Source organism: Thalassophryne amazonica, chromosome 14, assembly GCF_902500255.1.
Source record: "Thalassophryne amazonica chromosome 14, fThaAma1.1, whole genome shotgun sequence".
NCBI lineage: Eukaryota > Metazoa > Chordata > Actinopteri > Batrachoidiformes > Batrachoididae > Thalassophryne > Thalassophryne amazonica.
Window position 1 is genome coordinate 92,625,347 of NC_047116.1, and position 17,862 is coordinate 92,643,208.

The window sequence follows — 17,862 nt, forward strand, 5'->3', positions numbered from 1 at the left end:
GCAAGGATCTGTACACAATTCTTGGAAGCTGAAAATGTCCCAGTTCTTGCATGGCCGGCATACTCACTGGACATGTCACCCATTGAGCATGTTTGGGATGCTCTGGACCGGCGTATACGACAGCGTGTACCAGTACCTGCCAATATCCAGCAACTTCGCACAGCCATTGAAGAGGACTGGACCCACATTCCACAGGCCACAATTGACAACCTGATCAACTCTATGCGAAGGAGATGTGTTGCACTGCATGAGGCAAATGGTGGTCACACCAGATACTGACTGGTATCCCCCCCCAATAAAACAAAACTCCACCTTTCAGAGTGGCCTTTTATTGTGGACAGTCTAAGGCACACCTGTGCACTAATCATGGTGTCTAATCAGCATCTTGATATGGCACACCTGTGAGGTGGGATGGATTATCTCAGCAAATGAGAAGTGCTCACTATCACAGATTTAGACTGGTTTGTGCACAGTATTTGAGGGAAATGGTGATATTATGTATGTGGAAAAAGTTTTAGATCTTTGAGTTCATCTCATACAAAATGGGAGCAAAACCAAAAGTGTTGTGTTTATATTTTTGTTGAGTGTATATGTATTGCTGTGGTTTGAAGGAATGTATTATTTGGTTTCTCGGAAAATACACATAGTACTCTGTATTTTATCAATCTTACCTGCAATGGAAGTAGTAACAGCTTCACTGAAGAAAAAGTGGAGTGATATTTACTTGAAAAAATCTAGGAAAGTTTTTTCATTCAGAAATTCAAAGTAAATTTTACAAGGAGAATTCTTAAGTAAGTTTTACTTGCATATGTTAGTTTTTCTAAAGGAATAACTCAAGTAACATTTACTAGCAATTATCAGCTGAATATTTTCATTGAATTTTACTGTCTTTAGTCATAAAAAGTAAAACGTTTCAGCTGTTCCCCTTGTTTTCACCCAAGGTTACCACAGCAGATCCACTTTGGATCTGAATGTTGATTTGGCACAACTTCTACACTGGATGCCCTTCCTGATGGATCTCCACATTATATGGAGAAATGCGGCAGAGGTGGGGTTTGAACCGGGAGCCTTTTGCAGTGAAACCAAGTGCAAAAGGTATTAGTGGACAGAGTAAAATTCAATGAAAATATTCAATTGATAATTGCTAGTGAATGTTACTTGAGTTATTTTTTTTTTAGAAAAACTAATATATGCAAGTAAAATTTACTTAAGAATTCCCCTTGCAAAATTTACTTGGAATTTCTGAGTGAAAAAACTTTCCTAGGTTTTTTTTTTTCAAGTAAATACCACTCCAATTTTTTTCAGTGTTGTACCCCTTTAAATATTTTAATTTAGATCTTCTCTCTCTAGTTTGTAACATTCAACTGTTTTATGTTCCTGTTGTTCTGTACTATGGCGATTTATTATATCAATTGTATACTCATGCTGTTTAGTTCAATAAAAGCAAAATAAATTAGTTTTACTTTTGTGAAATAGTTCAGTGGACCCATGCAACAAGGGTTCACGAATGAATGAATGAATGAATGAATGAATGAATGAATGAATGACCGACCGTGTGACTGAAAGGGTGAGGGCAGAAGCAAAGCTTAAGGTGAGAGCATACCAGTAATAATAATAATAACAATATTAATAATAATAACCATGATCACTATTATTATTTTCCTAATGCAACAGATAAATGGGTGGGCGTGTCGTTTCTGACGTCATCACGCATCATTTTGACGTTATGGCGCTGGACTGGTGGCTGGCAGCTGCTGTCACCGCATCTTTTTCTTGCTCTTTCTTCTGTTTGTGTTTTCGCTTCAGACGCTCTGGAAAAGTGTTTTTGAGAAGGTTCCTGAGCACCATAATGGCCCGCACGGAGAAGCCTTTGTTCAGAATCGCGTAAGTATGACGTGTCCAAAACAGCATGAAACGAGCTTCCGCGTTAGCGTAGCTTAGCAACATGGACGCTATTAGCCAAACTCTATTAGCCAAAATACGTTGTGGTCTCGGAAGGTCTCCCACACCAGATTCTGCAGAAATAAGTATTGTCTGGTGAAGGGTGCTGGAGAGCAGTTTCCCCAGATTGTTTTATTTATTTTTTCTCCAGTGGGCAAAGAGTAGAACTACTGTGCCTTTTTTATTTTAAAGGGGTCATATTGTCAACTGGCATTGCCTCTATGCAGCTTATATTAATTTTTGATTCTGCCACTGGGCTGGTCTCTGTGTTTTTCTGTCAAGTTGCAGAATCCCCAACAAGTTGCTGGACATCAGCTCCAGCCTATTCGCCCTACTAACGTTTCAAATCCCGCAAAACCACAGACAGGTCGCCGCGCTGCGAGATCTCAGTAACATTGAGAACTGCATTGAGACGCTCTGATCACACTGCAATTTAACCGCTGCACACAGACAACACCATTAACATTGCAACATAAAACTATTTTTATATTGTGCCTAAAACTCTAGTGAATATATTCTCTGGGTTTATAGATGTTGTTATTGCATTGTTTTATGTAAACATGCGAGAATCACAGTCTGTCTCTCCATTATTTTCAATGGGAGCTGCTGTGAGCTACGCTCGCTTCCTGATCATGTCGTCCTGGGGGAAAGTGAAGTTTGCTTTTAACGTCTTGATTATTGTTCTTTACAACACTGTTTGTCCTCTTTGTTCCAGACTAATATATAGTGTGTTTATTAAATTCCATGCAGATTAAATGTAGCAGATCACAGATTATTTGTTATAATTGTTTTAGCAAGTTTTCAGGGTATCATGCATGCAGTCTCTTATTAATGTGACGAAAAGCATAAAAAATACATTTTTGTAGTGTAATATTAATTTACAACTGTCATTGTGTTGATTCTCTATATGTTGTTTGACTGCAGCAACTCTCTGGCATGCAAGGGATTATGGGATACGTCAATAGGGTGAATAGAGCGTTTTCACTGATGTCAGAATAAAGTGTCATTTTGGCCTTCTTGGTTTTATCGGTGAGTAAACGGTAGGTTCCAGAAGCATATGTTTTACTCTTTCTGATGGCAAAAGTTCGTGAAAATGTGGCAAAATTTCATGAGACAGCCGTGAGGTATAGACTTGGACTTGCCATTGCACTACGAGATGAAGATGAAATTATTAGGGGGATTTCATGTGTCGGTGCACATGCCTGAAAGTAGCCCTCGCGCAATGCATCATGGGATAGTCTGTGTGTCCATGGATGCAAACAGATAGATGTGGTGCTTTTAAGCCCACTTTGGATCCAGAAAATGGACCTGGAGCTGTTATTAACTCATCATTCGAGGCAGCAACAATAGCAGAACTAAAAAGATGGTTAAAGTGCAAAACTACAATTTTTAAAGGCAAGAAAAAGGATCTGATACAGAGGTGAGTTCCAACAAACTTGCTTTTAGGAGGTGGATCCTAAAACCTGGAAACATTCTGAGACATCTTGGAAACGGACTAGAAAACAAGTTGGATGGCTCTGGATTGGAGCTGACTACTTCCTCGGGAGGTTCAAATCTTTCAATGTCTGCAGAAATATGTTGCAGATGTTTTACCACTTGGTGGTCTCCAGCCTCATCTTCTATACCGTAGTGTGCTGGGGCAGCAGGCTGAAGGCAACTGACACAAAGAGACTCGACAAGCTCATCAGGAGGGCTGGCTCTGTCCTGGGGGTTGAGCTAGAGTCAGTGGTGGAGGTGTCAGAGAGGAGGATGTTGAGGAAACTGCTCAGCATCCAGGCCAGCACTTCCCACCCCCTGCATGCCACACTGATGTCCTGTCAGAGCACTTTCAGCCACAGACTGAGACCACCAAGGTGCACCACAGAACACCACAGGAGGTCTTTCCTGCTTGTGGCAATCAGACTGTATAATTCCTTCCTGCTCTGCAGGATGAATACATAATGAAAAGAGTCATTCAGTTACGTTAGAGTTATGTGCAGTATTGTCGAACATCTTGTGCAAAGGTTTTTAAGAAAAAAAAATTGTTTACTGTCACTGTTTCGGTACTCTGGCAAAATAATTTCCTTCGGGATAAATGAAGTTGATCTTATTCTTAAGTTGTTTTGGAAAAAGGGGGAAAAAGAAAACCTAATCTGGTCCAGAAAAGGTCATGTTCAGGTTTTCAGCGTCAATCAGCCATAAGAAGCCTGCAATCGGAGACTCTACTAGTAGAGACTCCGATTCTATGACAAGATGATATCTAGACATAGAATGACAGCAATACCTTACTGTGGAAATTAGAAAAATATCTGTCATATCATCTTCACATTAGAGCCACACCATGCTGAAGTGATCACAGTAAAGTAAGAAGTTGTAATCATTACCAATACAGACTCCGATCGCAGTCTCTATTGGTAGAATCTCTAATTCTACCAAATCGCAGTTCCTACTTTGACATATAAATTCATTCCTTCATTTTCTATAAGAGTTTACTCTAGTCAAGGGTCACAGGGGGATGGAGCCTATTCCATCAGTCATATGGACAAGAGGCGGAGTACACCCTGGGCAGTCCCCCCCCCCCCCCCATCTGGACGGTGTAGCTTGTTGTTATTATGCAAACAAATAACGGCACTGTGGACAAAGAATGGCGGTGGGTGGACCAACATCCTGAAAGTGTCAAAATGGAAAAGACATGAGTGACTATTTACAGTCATAACATCAACAACAACAAAAAGAGCATCCAGGTGTTTGGTGGCGTTGTATCCAGAACACCAAATGCACAACCAATCATTTGATCACATGAGTTCATCTACTGTAAATCTGATCAGCTCTTGAATTGTTATTCTGCCTCAAAAGAGCTTTTTGCCAGATCGCCCACCCTGTAGTTGCCCTTCCTATTGTACCATTTTGATGTTTGATTGGAATGAAGCATAAACTGATAAGAACTTCCTTGTGCTACTTGCAGCATTGATCTGAGGTTGTTGTTTTTTTCTGTTTTTTAACAGTTCCAGTCAAAGTCTGGACATACATTCATTGAACATTAAAGTGTAGTTTTTTTTTTTTGGCCTGGAATCATTTGGCAATGGGATGAGGTCAAATTAGACTAGTGGGTAACTCTGTTACAAAACACCACAACATGCTTTGAAGGCCCTATGAGGAACTGGAAAATCCTTGCATTAATCATTTCTGTTCGCCCTGTGGTTCTCAGGTACACACTCTACACCAGGACCAGACTCGGCTTCCTGTACTACAAGAGACAAGTGAGGAAAGCCCGGGAACAGTACCCCGCTGGACACTCTGTAGCTCAGCCTGTTGAGTTCAACGGTATGTTGATTTCAAAGTGGTGCTCGTAGTGTCTGTGCTTATGGTGGAGAGATGAAAAATGCAGATCAAAAAGCAGATTGTATATTGTGGATTGAGCCAAATAATTTCATTAAATCCAGGATAACAAGTGTCATTAAAGCAAATTTCATAACACTATCATGCACTTTAATATGAATATCTAGAAGCTGATCAGTGCAACCACAGTCTGATCTGTAAGCAAGTGTATAATAAAAATAATAGCCTTGCTCATGGGAATTTTAGCAGTTGCAATCAAGGAGGGATAAAAGCTGTGCTTCCACCTTCCTCACACAGATTTTTTTGTCTGACCTTTACGCCACTGCTTCCACCAAATGTCATCACTAAATGCAAAGGCTTGAAACATTCCATCGGCATTATATGTGGGCAAATGAAATTCAAAAATGAATCGAGTTGATCTGTTTTTCTCTCCCTGCAGGTGTTAAAATAATTCCCATCTCCGTGTTGTCTGACAACTACAGCTATCTTGTAATTGACGTGACTTCCAGTGTTGCTGTGGTAATCGACCCAGCGGACCCACAAATGGTGCAGGTATAGTAAATATCTTTAGTGTCTGTTTAACTTTACGATGAAAAGCTACAGATGTCATCATCGTGGCAATACCTCAGTGACGAGGAAGATCCTCTCTTGATTGATTCCTAGAGGAGATAGCTACATCCAGGTTCGATCTAGAGACACCTGTGCCTAGGGAATGTTGCTGCACTCTGACAAACATACAGCCCTTGACAGATCCTTAGCCTGGTCCAGTGGCTGGGAAATCCCAGATGATCGGGGTCTGATGACCTGCTGCAGCCTTCATTGGGTTACAAGCCGTCACCTCCTCTGCTTGATCCATCATTGAGGAATCCTTGTTTAACCACAGCCTGTTAGCCGACTTATGTTTAGGGTTCCTGTTGACCTTCATGGTTGCTGTAGAGGCCATGGGGTGCACAAGGTCCCACCGTATTTCACCCCAACAGGAAGTCCCCTACTTGATCCATTATCCAGGTGTCACGGAGCGGAGGAGGGGTTGGATTGTGACACTCTACAGATGAAGATGAAACTTGGTGTGCATGTTACTACCCATGAGGACACCAAAGTTTGTTTGAGGTGTTCGATCCGATTTCAAATATGGCCCCTATGGCGTCCATCCTGAAAATCTTATATATAGCCATTTATGTAGCAAATGAGCTGAAGTTTCAGAACATGGGTAGCAATCAGTAAGCCCCAAAAAAAACTTCCAATGGGTTTTGCAAAATTTTCAATTTTGACCATGAAATGACCCCTGGACTGTGATCACCCCCACTTTTTCAGTTGACACTTTCAACATCATTTTCTCAGAAACAACTGAACCAATGAAGCTGAAAATTGGTGTGCATGTTCCTACCCATGAGGACACCAAAGTTTGTTTGAGGTGTTGCAGTCGAATTTCAGATATAGTTGCCATGACAGCCATATTGAAAATGATACCTAGAGCCATTGGTCAGCAGTTACTAAAGCTATGAAGCTGAAATGTGGTACAAGGGTAGCTAATAGGTAGCTCCAAAACATATCTGATAGGTTTTTAAGATTTTTATTTTATTTTATTTTGACCTTGATACAATCGTTGGAGTTTGACCATAGCCACTTTTCTAGCTGAAACTGTGATGTCTCGCATCATCCAGGCAAGATACGGTGCCCGTGGCACTATTTTTACCACAGTGACCATTCATACGTTTGCCTTCCACCACACTCTGCTTTAATCTTCACATTTATTTGTAAAAGCCAACACACTAGTTACTGTAACTTGTGTGTTGGTTTTTACAAATAAATGTGCATTTGTAAATGTATTTTTTTTCATTTGTTTAAAAAAAAAAAGAAAAAATACATTTACAAAACTGAAAATTCTGTTTGTGAAGTGTGATTCAGCATTTGTGGACCATCGATCACATGCATTCATCACTTTGCTCACTTATGCAATATTCAGACATTCTGAGCGCAAAACTGCATTTGAGATTCACAAATTTGTTGGTCTATTCACACTCCCATCCAGTAGACATCAGTGTTCTATGCATTTTGACGGGGGTGATGAGAGGAGACTCATTTCCCATAATGCCTTTTGTGTTGGTTAACACGCAAACTTTCAAAATTAGCGCATTACTTTAAAAGATATGTGCTGTATTTTCACTTTGTAAAAATGACAGAGTTGCCGTTCATGTCTATAAACTGCCCGGAATTAGTTTTGTTTATAAATGAAACCATGAGTGAAAAGTGCCTTGTGTTTGATGTTTTCTGCCACCGTCTGTGTTGTGTGTGAAAAGTAAGTGACACTGAAAAGTAAGTGACACTTCTTTGCAGCAGTGGGCAGGGTGCATGTAGACAAAAGCTCTGGCTTGTGGTACTTAAACTTGAAATTGCTTTATCAGTAGCCGACAGTGTATTGAGTCAATACTAAAAGTTAGTGGTTAGCAAAAATTTTTTTGCGGTTTAGCGTTATAAAAGTTAACTTTTCAGTTAGCGGACTAACCGTTATCGAAGCTAACTTTTCGGTTAGCTGTGCCCACCACTGAAAACTATGGACTGTTGTGGCAAGAAACTGAAATATTTTCCAGAACTATGAGCTTTTTTATGAACTGCCGCTGCGCAGTTTATGTAACATGAAGGTAGCAGGACTAAACGGAACTCTGTACCTCTGCAGGCAGTCCTCAAAGAAGAAGGAGTGATGCTTGAAGCAATCCTCTGCACACACAAGCACTGGTGAGAGTTCCTTATTTATACTCGTATGCAGACGTGACACTGTGAAGTACTCACTCAAGATTCAAGTATGTGTTTGTCTAAGAATAAAATAAAGTGGCATGTGCGTCGCGTGAATGCTTGTAAGCACGCTGTTATTTGAGCATATTATACCAGACCAGATTTTGTACTGAAGATAAATGTCAAAGCATTTAGTGTTACCGCCCCGCCTACACAAGACACAAAATAAAACATGAATGTTGTGTTCATCATCCATTTTGGCATGTTGAGAATGTGCATCATGTTCTATTTATAGGGATCACAGTGGTGGAAACAAAGGGTTGAAAAGGCTTCACAGCTCATGCAGAGTTTATGGAAGTGCAGCTGACCACATTCCTGGACTCACACAGTAAGATGCTGTAACACACAACAGACCTCCTGACACAGACCCAGTCTGATTGCCCCCTCTGTCACGATCCTGTCGCTCCACACTTAAAACTAACGTCTGACTGCACAGTGTCATCATGACATCAATTCAGCTGCACGATCAAAGAATCGAGTCATATTTTAGGCTTCACTCACAGTTGTTTGACAGCGTTTCATGATAGTGTTGTGCCAATATGGCGCATAATGTTGCAATGTCATTTAGTCATTTTCAACCGAATACCATTAATTGATCGTTTGCCAAGTACTTAAGAAAATGTGTGAACGAGTGACAACTTTTCAGTTGGAATCTCACTGAAATGACATTTGTGTATAAAGTGCTCAGGACGGCCGTGGGATGATATAATTCGTGTATCATTCATTTTTCAGTGAAATGAATAATGTAAAACCTTTTTTTTCTTCTTCAATATTTGTTTCCCAAACCAAATTAAAATTAGGGCTTCTTGTTGTTTTCCATTTTGGATTTGAGCAAAAAAATCAGATAAAGGAGTTGTCATCTGTTTGTTTTGTTTTTGAAATGAATATTTAAAAAAATGAGTGGTTTTTCAATCATTAAATTTTTTTTTCATCTCACATTGAAAAAAATGAATGATACACAGATTTGATATGATGCTGTTATGCAAAAAGAAGCTGTGGAGAATTCCTGGACTGTAGGCACAGAAGTAAAGGCAATGTAAAAAAAAAAATGCAATGTTTTTGGTTAGGAAAAGTGCGGTGTTGTGCATTGAGTGCCACAGGATCAGTTTGGTGGTCAACATCTGTTGTTACATTTGTTGTAGTGCGACATTATGCATTGGTACAACATTATCATTTGTAACGAGCTCGGCTCGTTACAAATGGAGGTCGATTTGTGGACAAACAGAGAGGTACAGATGCAGATGTACAGTCAGAGTCAAGTGTGGGAACATGCTCTGGTGCCACGCCTCACTGAATACATGACACCATGGAACCGCTTTGGATCCTGGGTGACAACCACTCAGGCAGACAACCAGTCTATCCCACATCTCTAAAATAAGCATCTATCTCCTACAGCCATGTGACGCGTGTGCATCCCCTTGGTGTTCTCCAGCAACTGGGGTGCAACACTCGGGTACCTATGTGCTGGTTCATACATAGAGCCAAGATGTCGGTGCTGACATTCCCTCATAGTGAAGGCGATGCTCCTCATCTTAGTCTTTCTTAGTAAGGACTTGTTTGACACAAAGTCATTCCAGGCTGTGACCAAGGATCCTCCGAAGAGACCTAGGACCAAAGACATCCAGTCGTCACCTTGGGTCACTGGTTAGCGCCGAAATCTCATAAATATACAGCAAGACAGTTAGCACCAAGACCGTAAAGGCTCGGACCTTTATTCTCCTGCAAAAATGGAAAATTCAAACCTTATTAATAGCTGCCTGAGGTATATTTACGTCAGTCAGCAGGGGGCAGTATGGCAGCAGGGACACCAAAAACCGACTGGCCTCCAGATTCAGAGGAAATGGGACTTGACTGATCATACGCTAAGAAAATTAGCAACTAGCATCATCCACTAGTCCTAGACTGGGAACCCACCAAGGGGGAGTAAACCCCAGTTTATGGTAATGCATATCCACACCTCTGTAGCCATGCAGAGCACTTGCATCATTGTGAATCTCCTCCGAGCCCCTTCACATAGCCTGATGTGTGGGGGCAGTAGGTGGCACACCACGCTTTGTGTGGTGTGCCCCCTACTGTTCCGATGGTGAATTGCGTTGGGACACCCGCAAATGCGTTAACCTCAAAGGAGAACTCTGAAAGGTTTACGAGTGGATCAAAGAAACCATGTGGCCACGGAGTTATGGAGTAGTAGAAGCATAAAAAGGTCTTAAGAGAAGGATGCCCCTGAAACTCTTGGAGACACAGTGTAGATGGTGAAATTCAGATTGTTGGATCCAACTGGATGGAAGCTCAGCATAACCATGTTCATGCAGTCTGAACCAATCAGGATGTCAGTGTAATGCATTTTTAAAAGGCAATTTTCAAGACCTTTACCTCAAAAATCGAGCATTCTACGTGAACTCATCCAGATTAATGAGTCATATGAAGGTGATGGCAGAAATGCAAACAAACACAAAAATATCTCTGAAGAGAACTAATGAGCAGGGCCGAAGCTCTGCAGTCTCTGCTTATTCTTGTATTTTAGTTTCTGTAAAATATGTGCATTCTTTTTTTTATTTATATAACAAAACCAATAGTTCTGTGGTCACAGGCCTTTCTGATTATAGTCGATCTGATTTTCTTATCGAACTTTCCATGTTGTTAAAATAAAACATGGGACTGGACCATGTAACTTGTAAAATCACTCCATAGCTGTTTTGTTTTTCTGTCTGTGCTTTTTCCCCCTTCAGTCTTTTTTTTTTTTTTTTTTTAATATATCTTTCTGAATATTTACTGTCTGATCCCAACACCTGAGCACTGATACCGTACTTGAAGTTTTGGCCTCAGGCAACATGTGGAAATGTTTGATATGAGTCAGATCTGTGGGCTGGATCTCATGTGCCTGCAGGCTGGATGTGGCCCACAGGCTGCTGGTTGGAAAAGATACTGGAACAAAATCATATTGGTTGTGAAAGAGGTTTTTATTTAATGTATTTATTTAAATGGTGCCTCTGTGTAACCTCCATTATGAATCGGCTTTCATGGATTTCTTTTTTCCCACCAGCCCTTTAATTTCTTAATTTCTTCACCACTTTGGAACAAAATCACAGACATAAGAAATGTCTAAAATGTTCAGAAATCATCATTTAAAAGGGTCATATTGTGCACAAGCAGATTAAATGGAGCCTTTTGTAGTTAACGTGTGAGTCCTCATGTTGAACACAATTCTTTGTGTGCCTGAGGAAATATTGCTGTTAAAAGCAAAGCATGAAACAGCTTGTTTTATAATTCATACCTGGACTCATGCCAGCGCCTGTGGGAAATCATGATCCAGTCTTCACTGTCCCAACAAGCACCACAAAACTGTTAAAATTAGATATTTTATGATGAGAGTTACCATTTGCCAGCATTCTTAAAGGAGGCTGATTTTAATTGAAATCAACTGAAAAGCTTTTGTGTTGTCACCGCCCCCCCTCCTTATTTATCTACTTTTTTTTTTTATCAGCCCCCTCTCTCACAAAGACTCTATATCAGTTGGCTGTATGCACTTTAAGGCCCTCTTCACTCCTGGACACACTGTGGGTCACATGATCTACCTCCTGGATGGCCGGCCTTTCGGCGCCCCCTCCAGCCTCTTCTCTGGTGACTTGGTGTTCCTGTCAGGATGCGGTGAGTTTATGACCTTGATGGATCTCTGCTGTGTTTTTTGCTGGGTGTGGAATTTTTTCCCCCAGGCCACTCTACCTCTTGATGTGTGACATTGCAGATGTTCAGGCACATGAAATATGCCAAAAAAAAACTTAAATAGTGTTAACAAGTAAAAATATTTACAATGCCTGGCCACTTTTCAGGTTTAAAAATACAGTGGGTAAAATTTTTCTCAGTAAATATATTTCTAAAGGTGCTATTGACATAAGCTTTTCACCAGATGTTGGTAACAACCCAAGTAATCCACACATACAAAGAAATCAAACCATAGATGTCCATAAATTATGTATAATAATGTGAAATGGTGGTGCAAGAAGGCATGGAAAGCCAAGACAATAGATGAAATCTATCAGTAATTAGAAACCAGTCCTGCCCCTTGTCAGTGCACATTAATATCAACTGGTTCAGTTCCAGCTGATGGCCTACAAAAAGGTGTCTCATTACCAAGGTGTCACAGAAGAAACATCTCATGATGGGTAAAAGCAAAGAGCTCTCACGATTTTGGCAACCTATTGATGTGAAACATACTGATGGCATTGGTTACAGAAGAAATTTAAACTTTGAATGTTCCAGTGAGCCATGTTGGGGCCATAATCCATAATGACTTCATGACTTTCTTTGCTAATAAAATTTTAACTATTAGAGAAAAAATTACTCATAACCATCCCAAAGACATATCGTTCTCTTTGGCTGCTTTCAGTGATGCCGGTATTTGGTTAGACTCTTTCTCTCCCGATTGTTCTGTCTGAGTTATTTTCATTAGTTACTTCCTCCAAACCATCAACATGTCTATTAGACCCCATTCCTACCAGGCTGCTCAAGGAAGCCCTACCATTAATTAATGCTTCGATCTTAAATATGATCAGTCTATCTTTATTAGTTGGCTATGTACCACAGGCTTTTAAGGTGGCAGTAATTAAACCATTACTTAAAAAGCCATCACTTGACCCAGCTATCTTAGCTAATTATAGGCCAATCTCCAACCTTCCTTTTCTCTCAAAAATTCTTGAAAGGGTAGTTGTAAAACAGCTAACTGATCACCTGCAGAGGAATGGTCTATTTGAAGGGTTTCAGTCAGGTTTTAGAATTCATCATAGTACAGAAACAGCATTAGTGAAGGTTACAAATGATCTTCTTATGGCCTCAGACAGTGGACTCATCTCTGTGCTTGTTCTGTTAGACCTCAGTGCTGCTTTTGATACTGTTGACCATAAAATTTTATTACAGAGATTAGAGCATGCCAGAGGTATTAAAGGCACTGTGCTGCAGTGGTTTGAATCATATTTATCTAATAGACTACAATTTCTTCATGTAAATGGGGAATCTTCTTCACAGACTAAGGTTAATTATGGAGTTCCACAAGGTTCTGTGCTAGGACCAATGTTATTCACTTTATACATGCTTCCCTTAGGCAGTATTATTAGACAGCATTGCTTAAATTTTCATTGTTACACAGATGATACCCAGCTTTATCTATCCATGAAGCCAGAGGACACACACCAATTAGCTAAACTGCAGGATTGTCTTACAGACATAAAGACATGGATGACCTCTAATTTCCTGCTTTTAAACTCAGATAAAACTGAAGTTATTGTACTTGGCCCCACAAATCTTAGAAACATGGTGTCTATGTAGGACTGCTTTTTTGCATTTGCGCAATATCTCTAAAATTAGAAGGTCTTGTCTCAGAGTGATGCTGAAAAACTAATTCATGCATTTATTTCCTCTAGGCTGGACTATTGTAATTCATTATTATCAGGTTGTCCTAAAAGTTTCCTGAAAAGCCTTCAGTTAATTAAAAATGCTGCAGCTAGAGTACTGACAGGGACTAGAAGGAGAGAGCATATCTCACCCATATTGGCCTCTCTTCATTGGCTTCCTGTTAATTCTAGAATAGAATTTAAAATTCTTCTTCTTACTTATAAGGTTTTGAATAATCAGGTCCCATCTTATCTTAGGGACCTCATAGTACCATATCACCCCAATAGAGCGCTTCGCTCTCAGACTGCAGGCTTACTTGTAGTTCCTAGGGTTTGTAAGAGTAGAATGGGAGGCAGAGCCTTCAGCTTTCAGGCTCCTCTCCTCTGGAACCAGCTCCCAATTCGGGTCAGGGAGACAGACACCCTCTCTACTTTTAAGATTAGGCTTAAAACTTTCCTTTTTGCTAAAGCTTATAGTTAGGGCTGGATCAGGTGACCCTGAACCATCCCTTAGTTATGCTGCTATAGACTTAGACTGCTGGGGGGTTCCCATGATGCACTGAGTGTTTCTTTCTCTTTTTGCTCTGTATGCACCACTCTGCTTTTAATCATTAGTGATTGATCTCTGCTCCCCTCCACAGCATGTCTTTTTCCTGATTCTCTCCCTCAGCCCCAACCTGTCCCAGCAGAAGACTGCCCCTCCCTGAGCCTGGTTCTGCTGGAGGTTTCTTCCTGTTAAAAGGGAGTTTTTCCTTCCCACTGTCGCCAAGTGCTTGCTCACAGGCAGTCGTTTTGACCGTTGGGGTTTTTCCGTAATTATTGTATGGCTTTGCCTTACAATATAAAGCGCCTTGGGGCAACTGTTTGTTGTGAGTTGGCGCTATATAAATAAAATTGATTTGATGTAATTTGATAATCTGAAAGTGGAAAGAACATAATTTCACCATGAAGCAGCCACGACCAGGTGCTTCTCACAAGATTTCTGACAGAGGAGTGAAAAGAATTATCAGAAGAGTTGTCCAAGAGCCAAGGACCACTTGTGGAGAACATCTGAACAATTTTTTTTAAAAGAAAACAGTTATGCACTCAACCCTCGTAGCCTGTATGCAAGCTCAGCACGCAAGACTCTATTGCTAAAGAAAAAGCATGTTGGAGCTTGTTTAAAGTTTAGACAAGCCTGTGAAATACTTGGAGAATGCTTCAATGCTTTGGTATTAAAATGCAGGGTTTTTTGGGGGTTTTTTTTAGTGCCTCTGGGTGAGAGAGGACATAATGTGGTGTTAAAGATGTGTACTTATGCCTGCTTAAGATGTGTACTCTTTGACAAAAGTAACCTTAACTTTATCCAGTCAGCAACATTTATACTTGTTTCACAGAAATTGACCATCAGCCTAATGGTGTTTTACTGCCACCATCTGCTTTGGTGTGTCAGTCAGACAGTACATCACTCCGATCACCGTACGGGAGCAGCTTTTATTTGTCATACATGTAGATGTTGCCATCTTGTTTGATAATGGACCATATTTTTACCATATAAGCCACTTTGATAGAGTTTCACAGGGCTTGCCAAACAAGTAAGAAAAAAAGTGAATGTCTTCACTCTATTACAGACAGTTTTAACTTTAGTTGATAAAAGCTGATTACCCGCACTAGGGTGGGTTTGATTCATCGACTGAAATGAAAACTTCAACAAAATTCCACTCATCCTGGATTCCAGAGAAGTGTTAGGGTGTGACTAAAGCTGCCACAAGACAACACTGCTGCTGCTGCTACTACTAAAGTGCTCAATAGCCTGTGTCATTCCCCATATGTCAAAGTATATGTGTGCCAAGTTTCGCTCAATTCAGAGGTGCTGTTGTGGACAGGAGAGGGACACACACACGCATACAGTTGTCTCTTAGTATATAGATTCTTCAAGTATATGCTTTCTGATGAAAACCTCTTAAAATGTCTGATGTTGTGACGTTTATAAACCCTGCTGATCCACTCAGAGATGTCACATTTAATATCACCAGTTTTTATGTTTTTAGGAAGGATGTTTGAAGGAAGTGCCACAACAATGCTGTCTTCGCTGGACACAGTCGGCTCCCTGAGTGATGACACTCTGTTGTGGCCTGGTAGGATCATCCTCCTTATTTTCGTGTGTCCGTGTGTAGTGGTTGTGTGACATGCCGCTTTTTGATTTTGTGTTGTCAGGTACAGCGGACAGTTACGATTTTATCAAGTGTTCTCGAAGCATACCCATGGCGTGGTCAGCTTTTTGTGTCCAGTTCCATCTGTAGGCATTTTTAAACCGTGTATCCCACAGGTCACGAGTATGCCGAGGACAACCTGCTCTTTGCTGCTGAGGTTGAACCGCGCAACACTGTCCGGGAAAACAAATATCAGTGGGTGCTGCAGCAGCGAGTCCTCAAACGGTGCACGGTGAGAATGATCCATCATCATTGTTATGCTTCTCCAGCTCACTCTCTCTGACAGGGATTCATGTGGCCCAGCATCTGGAAGGAAGGGCTACTCACCAGCCAGCTGCATACGTGACATTGCTGCCTGAGTATTGGAGTGCCCTGTATGTTCTCTTACTTCCTCTCTTTGTCGTTGAGTTTCATCTCCAATACAGTTCGTATCAGAGCAAGTACATTTGAGAGAAATGGTTATCCAGAATTTAGATTAGTCTTTATCATCGACAGAACATGTTACAGGTCATTCTGGATGATCCTCTATTGATGCCTTCAGTGGAAGATTGTCTGTGCCGTGTACGCAAGTCTGCGTCGTGTGTGCAGACCGTATTGCCCATTTAGGGGTTTTTCCTTCATAAGTATGCAATTTGGGGTTTGTCCATGAGTGCTCAAAATCCTATCGGGGAAGATGCAAATAGGTTTACACATGCAACACAATTTCTCAAGGTCAAAAGGAAATTTAGCGGGTGATGATTGTGTCTGTAATTTTGGTTACTGTGCTTGACAACACTGTTGTTCCAACAGCACAGACTGCAAGATTGATCATTGTAAACATAGTGTATATTTAGATTATAACTCTTTACTTTGTTTTTATTTCTTTAAGAATAAATATTTTTCATAAGTAGCATGTAGACCAGAGTGCATTTTGCTGCAACTCATAATAATTACAGTCAATGATTATCAGAAGAAAACAGAATTATTTCAAAGAAGGCCACGTCTGGTTTTCAGGAAATTCTAGTTTACAGTGAGAGAGTGGTGGATACATGGAACAGACTGCCAGAGGTGAGAGTAACAGCATCAACTGCCATCAGTTAAAATAAAAAAATTGAGAAAAACATGAGAAAAATAATGATCAGAAATATAGTGCTGACAGCTTCAGATAAATCACTAAAATGTACTGAGTTGTTTTCCATGTATATGAGTTCTGCATAAAGTCCTGCCTTGCACATGTGTCCAATAACAAGTGGCTGAATTAATTTAATTTTGCTCTTTTCCATTAATATGCATAAAATCCTCATTTACGTACTATTGCCTGCGTCACATTACCGCCCACTGTCAACTGTGCATTTACTCTTAGCAAATCAGCCAAAAAACTGGTCCCACAACAACACACAAAACTTTGGCTTGCCCACTCAATTTAGAACTCATTATCTGGGATCTTAGTAAATCAGGCCCAGGAGGTCTATTTTCGGGAAAAAAAGGCAAACTGCTGTTTAACATCCACGTCTTTTTCAGTGTCCCTCCACCATCGGAGAAGAGAAGGAGTACAACCCCTTTCTCCGGAGCCATTGCACTGACCTCCAACTGACCCTGGCTCTCCAGCAGTTTCAGGATGAGGACTGGACTCAGTTCAGGGCTCGGGTACTGGAAGAGCTGCGAAAACGTAAAGATCTTTATAACAGGCGATCATAACAGGAGGACTTAAACCACAACAAGCTGACAAACAGGAAACAGAGGAGCCAGTTCTCCAGGACCACACAGTGGTACAAAAGCAGAAACAAGGCTGACGAAAGGCTATAAATAGCCTAAGGCTATAAAGGCTATTATAAATATCTGCACAACCCATTTAGTAAATATCAGTGACCGGTAGAAAAGTGGTCATAGTCTCATCATTGTGTATTTATTAGTAATGGGTACTAGGGGTTGACAATTAGCGGTGCATATATATATATATATATATAAAAATGATTAATACAGGTTTTGAGTATATTTCTTATTGTTACATGGGAAACAAGGTACCAGTAGATTCTCACAAATCCAACAAGACCAAGTATTCATGATATGCACACTCTTAAGGCTATGAAACTGGGCTATTAGTAAAAAAAAAAAGTAGAAAAGGGGGTGTTCACAATAATAGTAGCATCTGCTGTTGACGCTACAAACTCAAAACTGTTATGTTCAAGCTGCTATTTTTAGCAATCCTGTGAATCACTAAACTAGTATTTAGTTGTATAACCACAGCTTTT

At 40.5% G+C, this 17,862-nt stretch overlaps 1 protein-coding gene across 1 annotated transcript; it reads left to right on the top strand.

Moving 5' to 3' along the window:
- The first annotated feature begins 1,716 nt into the window (after positions 1–1,716).
- Positions 1,717–17,373, top strand: pnkd (PNKD metallo-beta-lactamase domain containing). The gene is made up of 9 exons (XM_034186795.1): positions 1,717–1,884; positions 5,129–5,244; positions 5,699–5,811; positions 7,937–7,995; positions 8,288–8,380; positions 11,537–11,700; positions 15,470–15,556; positions 15,748–15,863; positions 17,132–17,373. Exons 1-9 carry the CDS (start codon positions 1,727–1,729, stop codon positions 17,306–17,308), a joined length of 1,083 nt encoding a protein of 360 aa, XP_034042686.1. The 5' UTR covers positions 1,717–1,726; the 3' UTR covers positions 17,309–17,373.
- Positions 17,374–17,862: the final 489 nt, after the last annotated feature.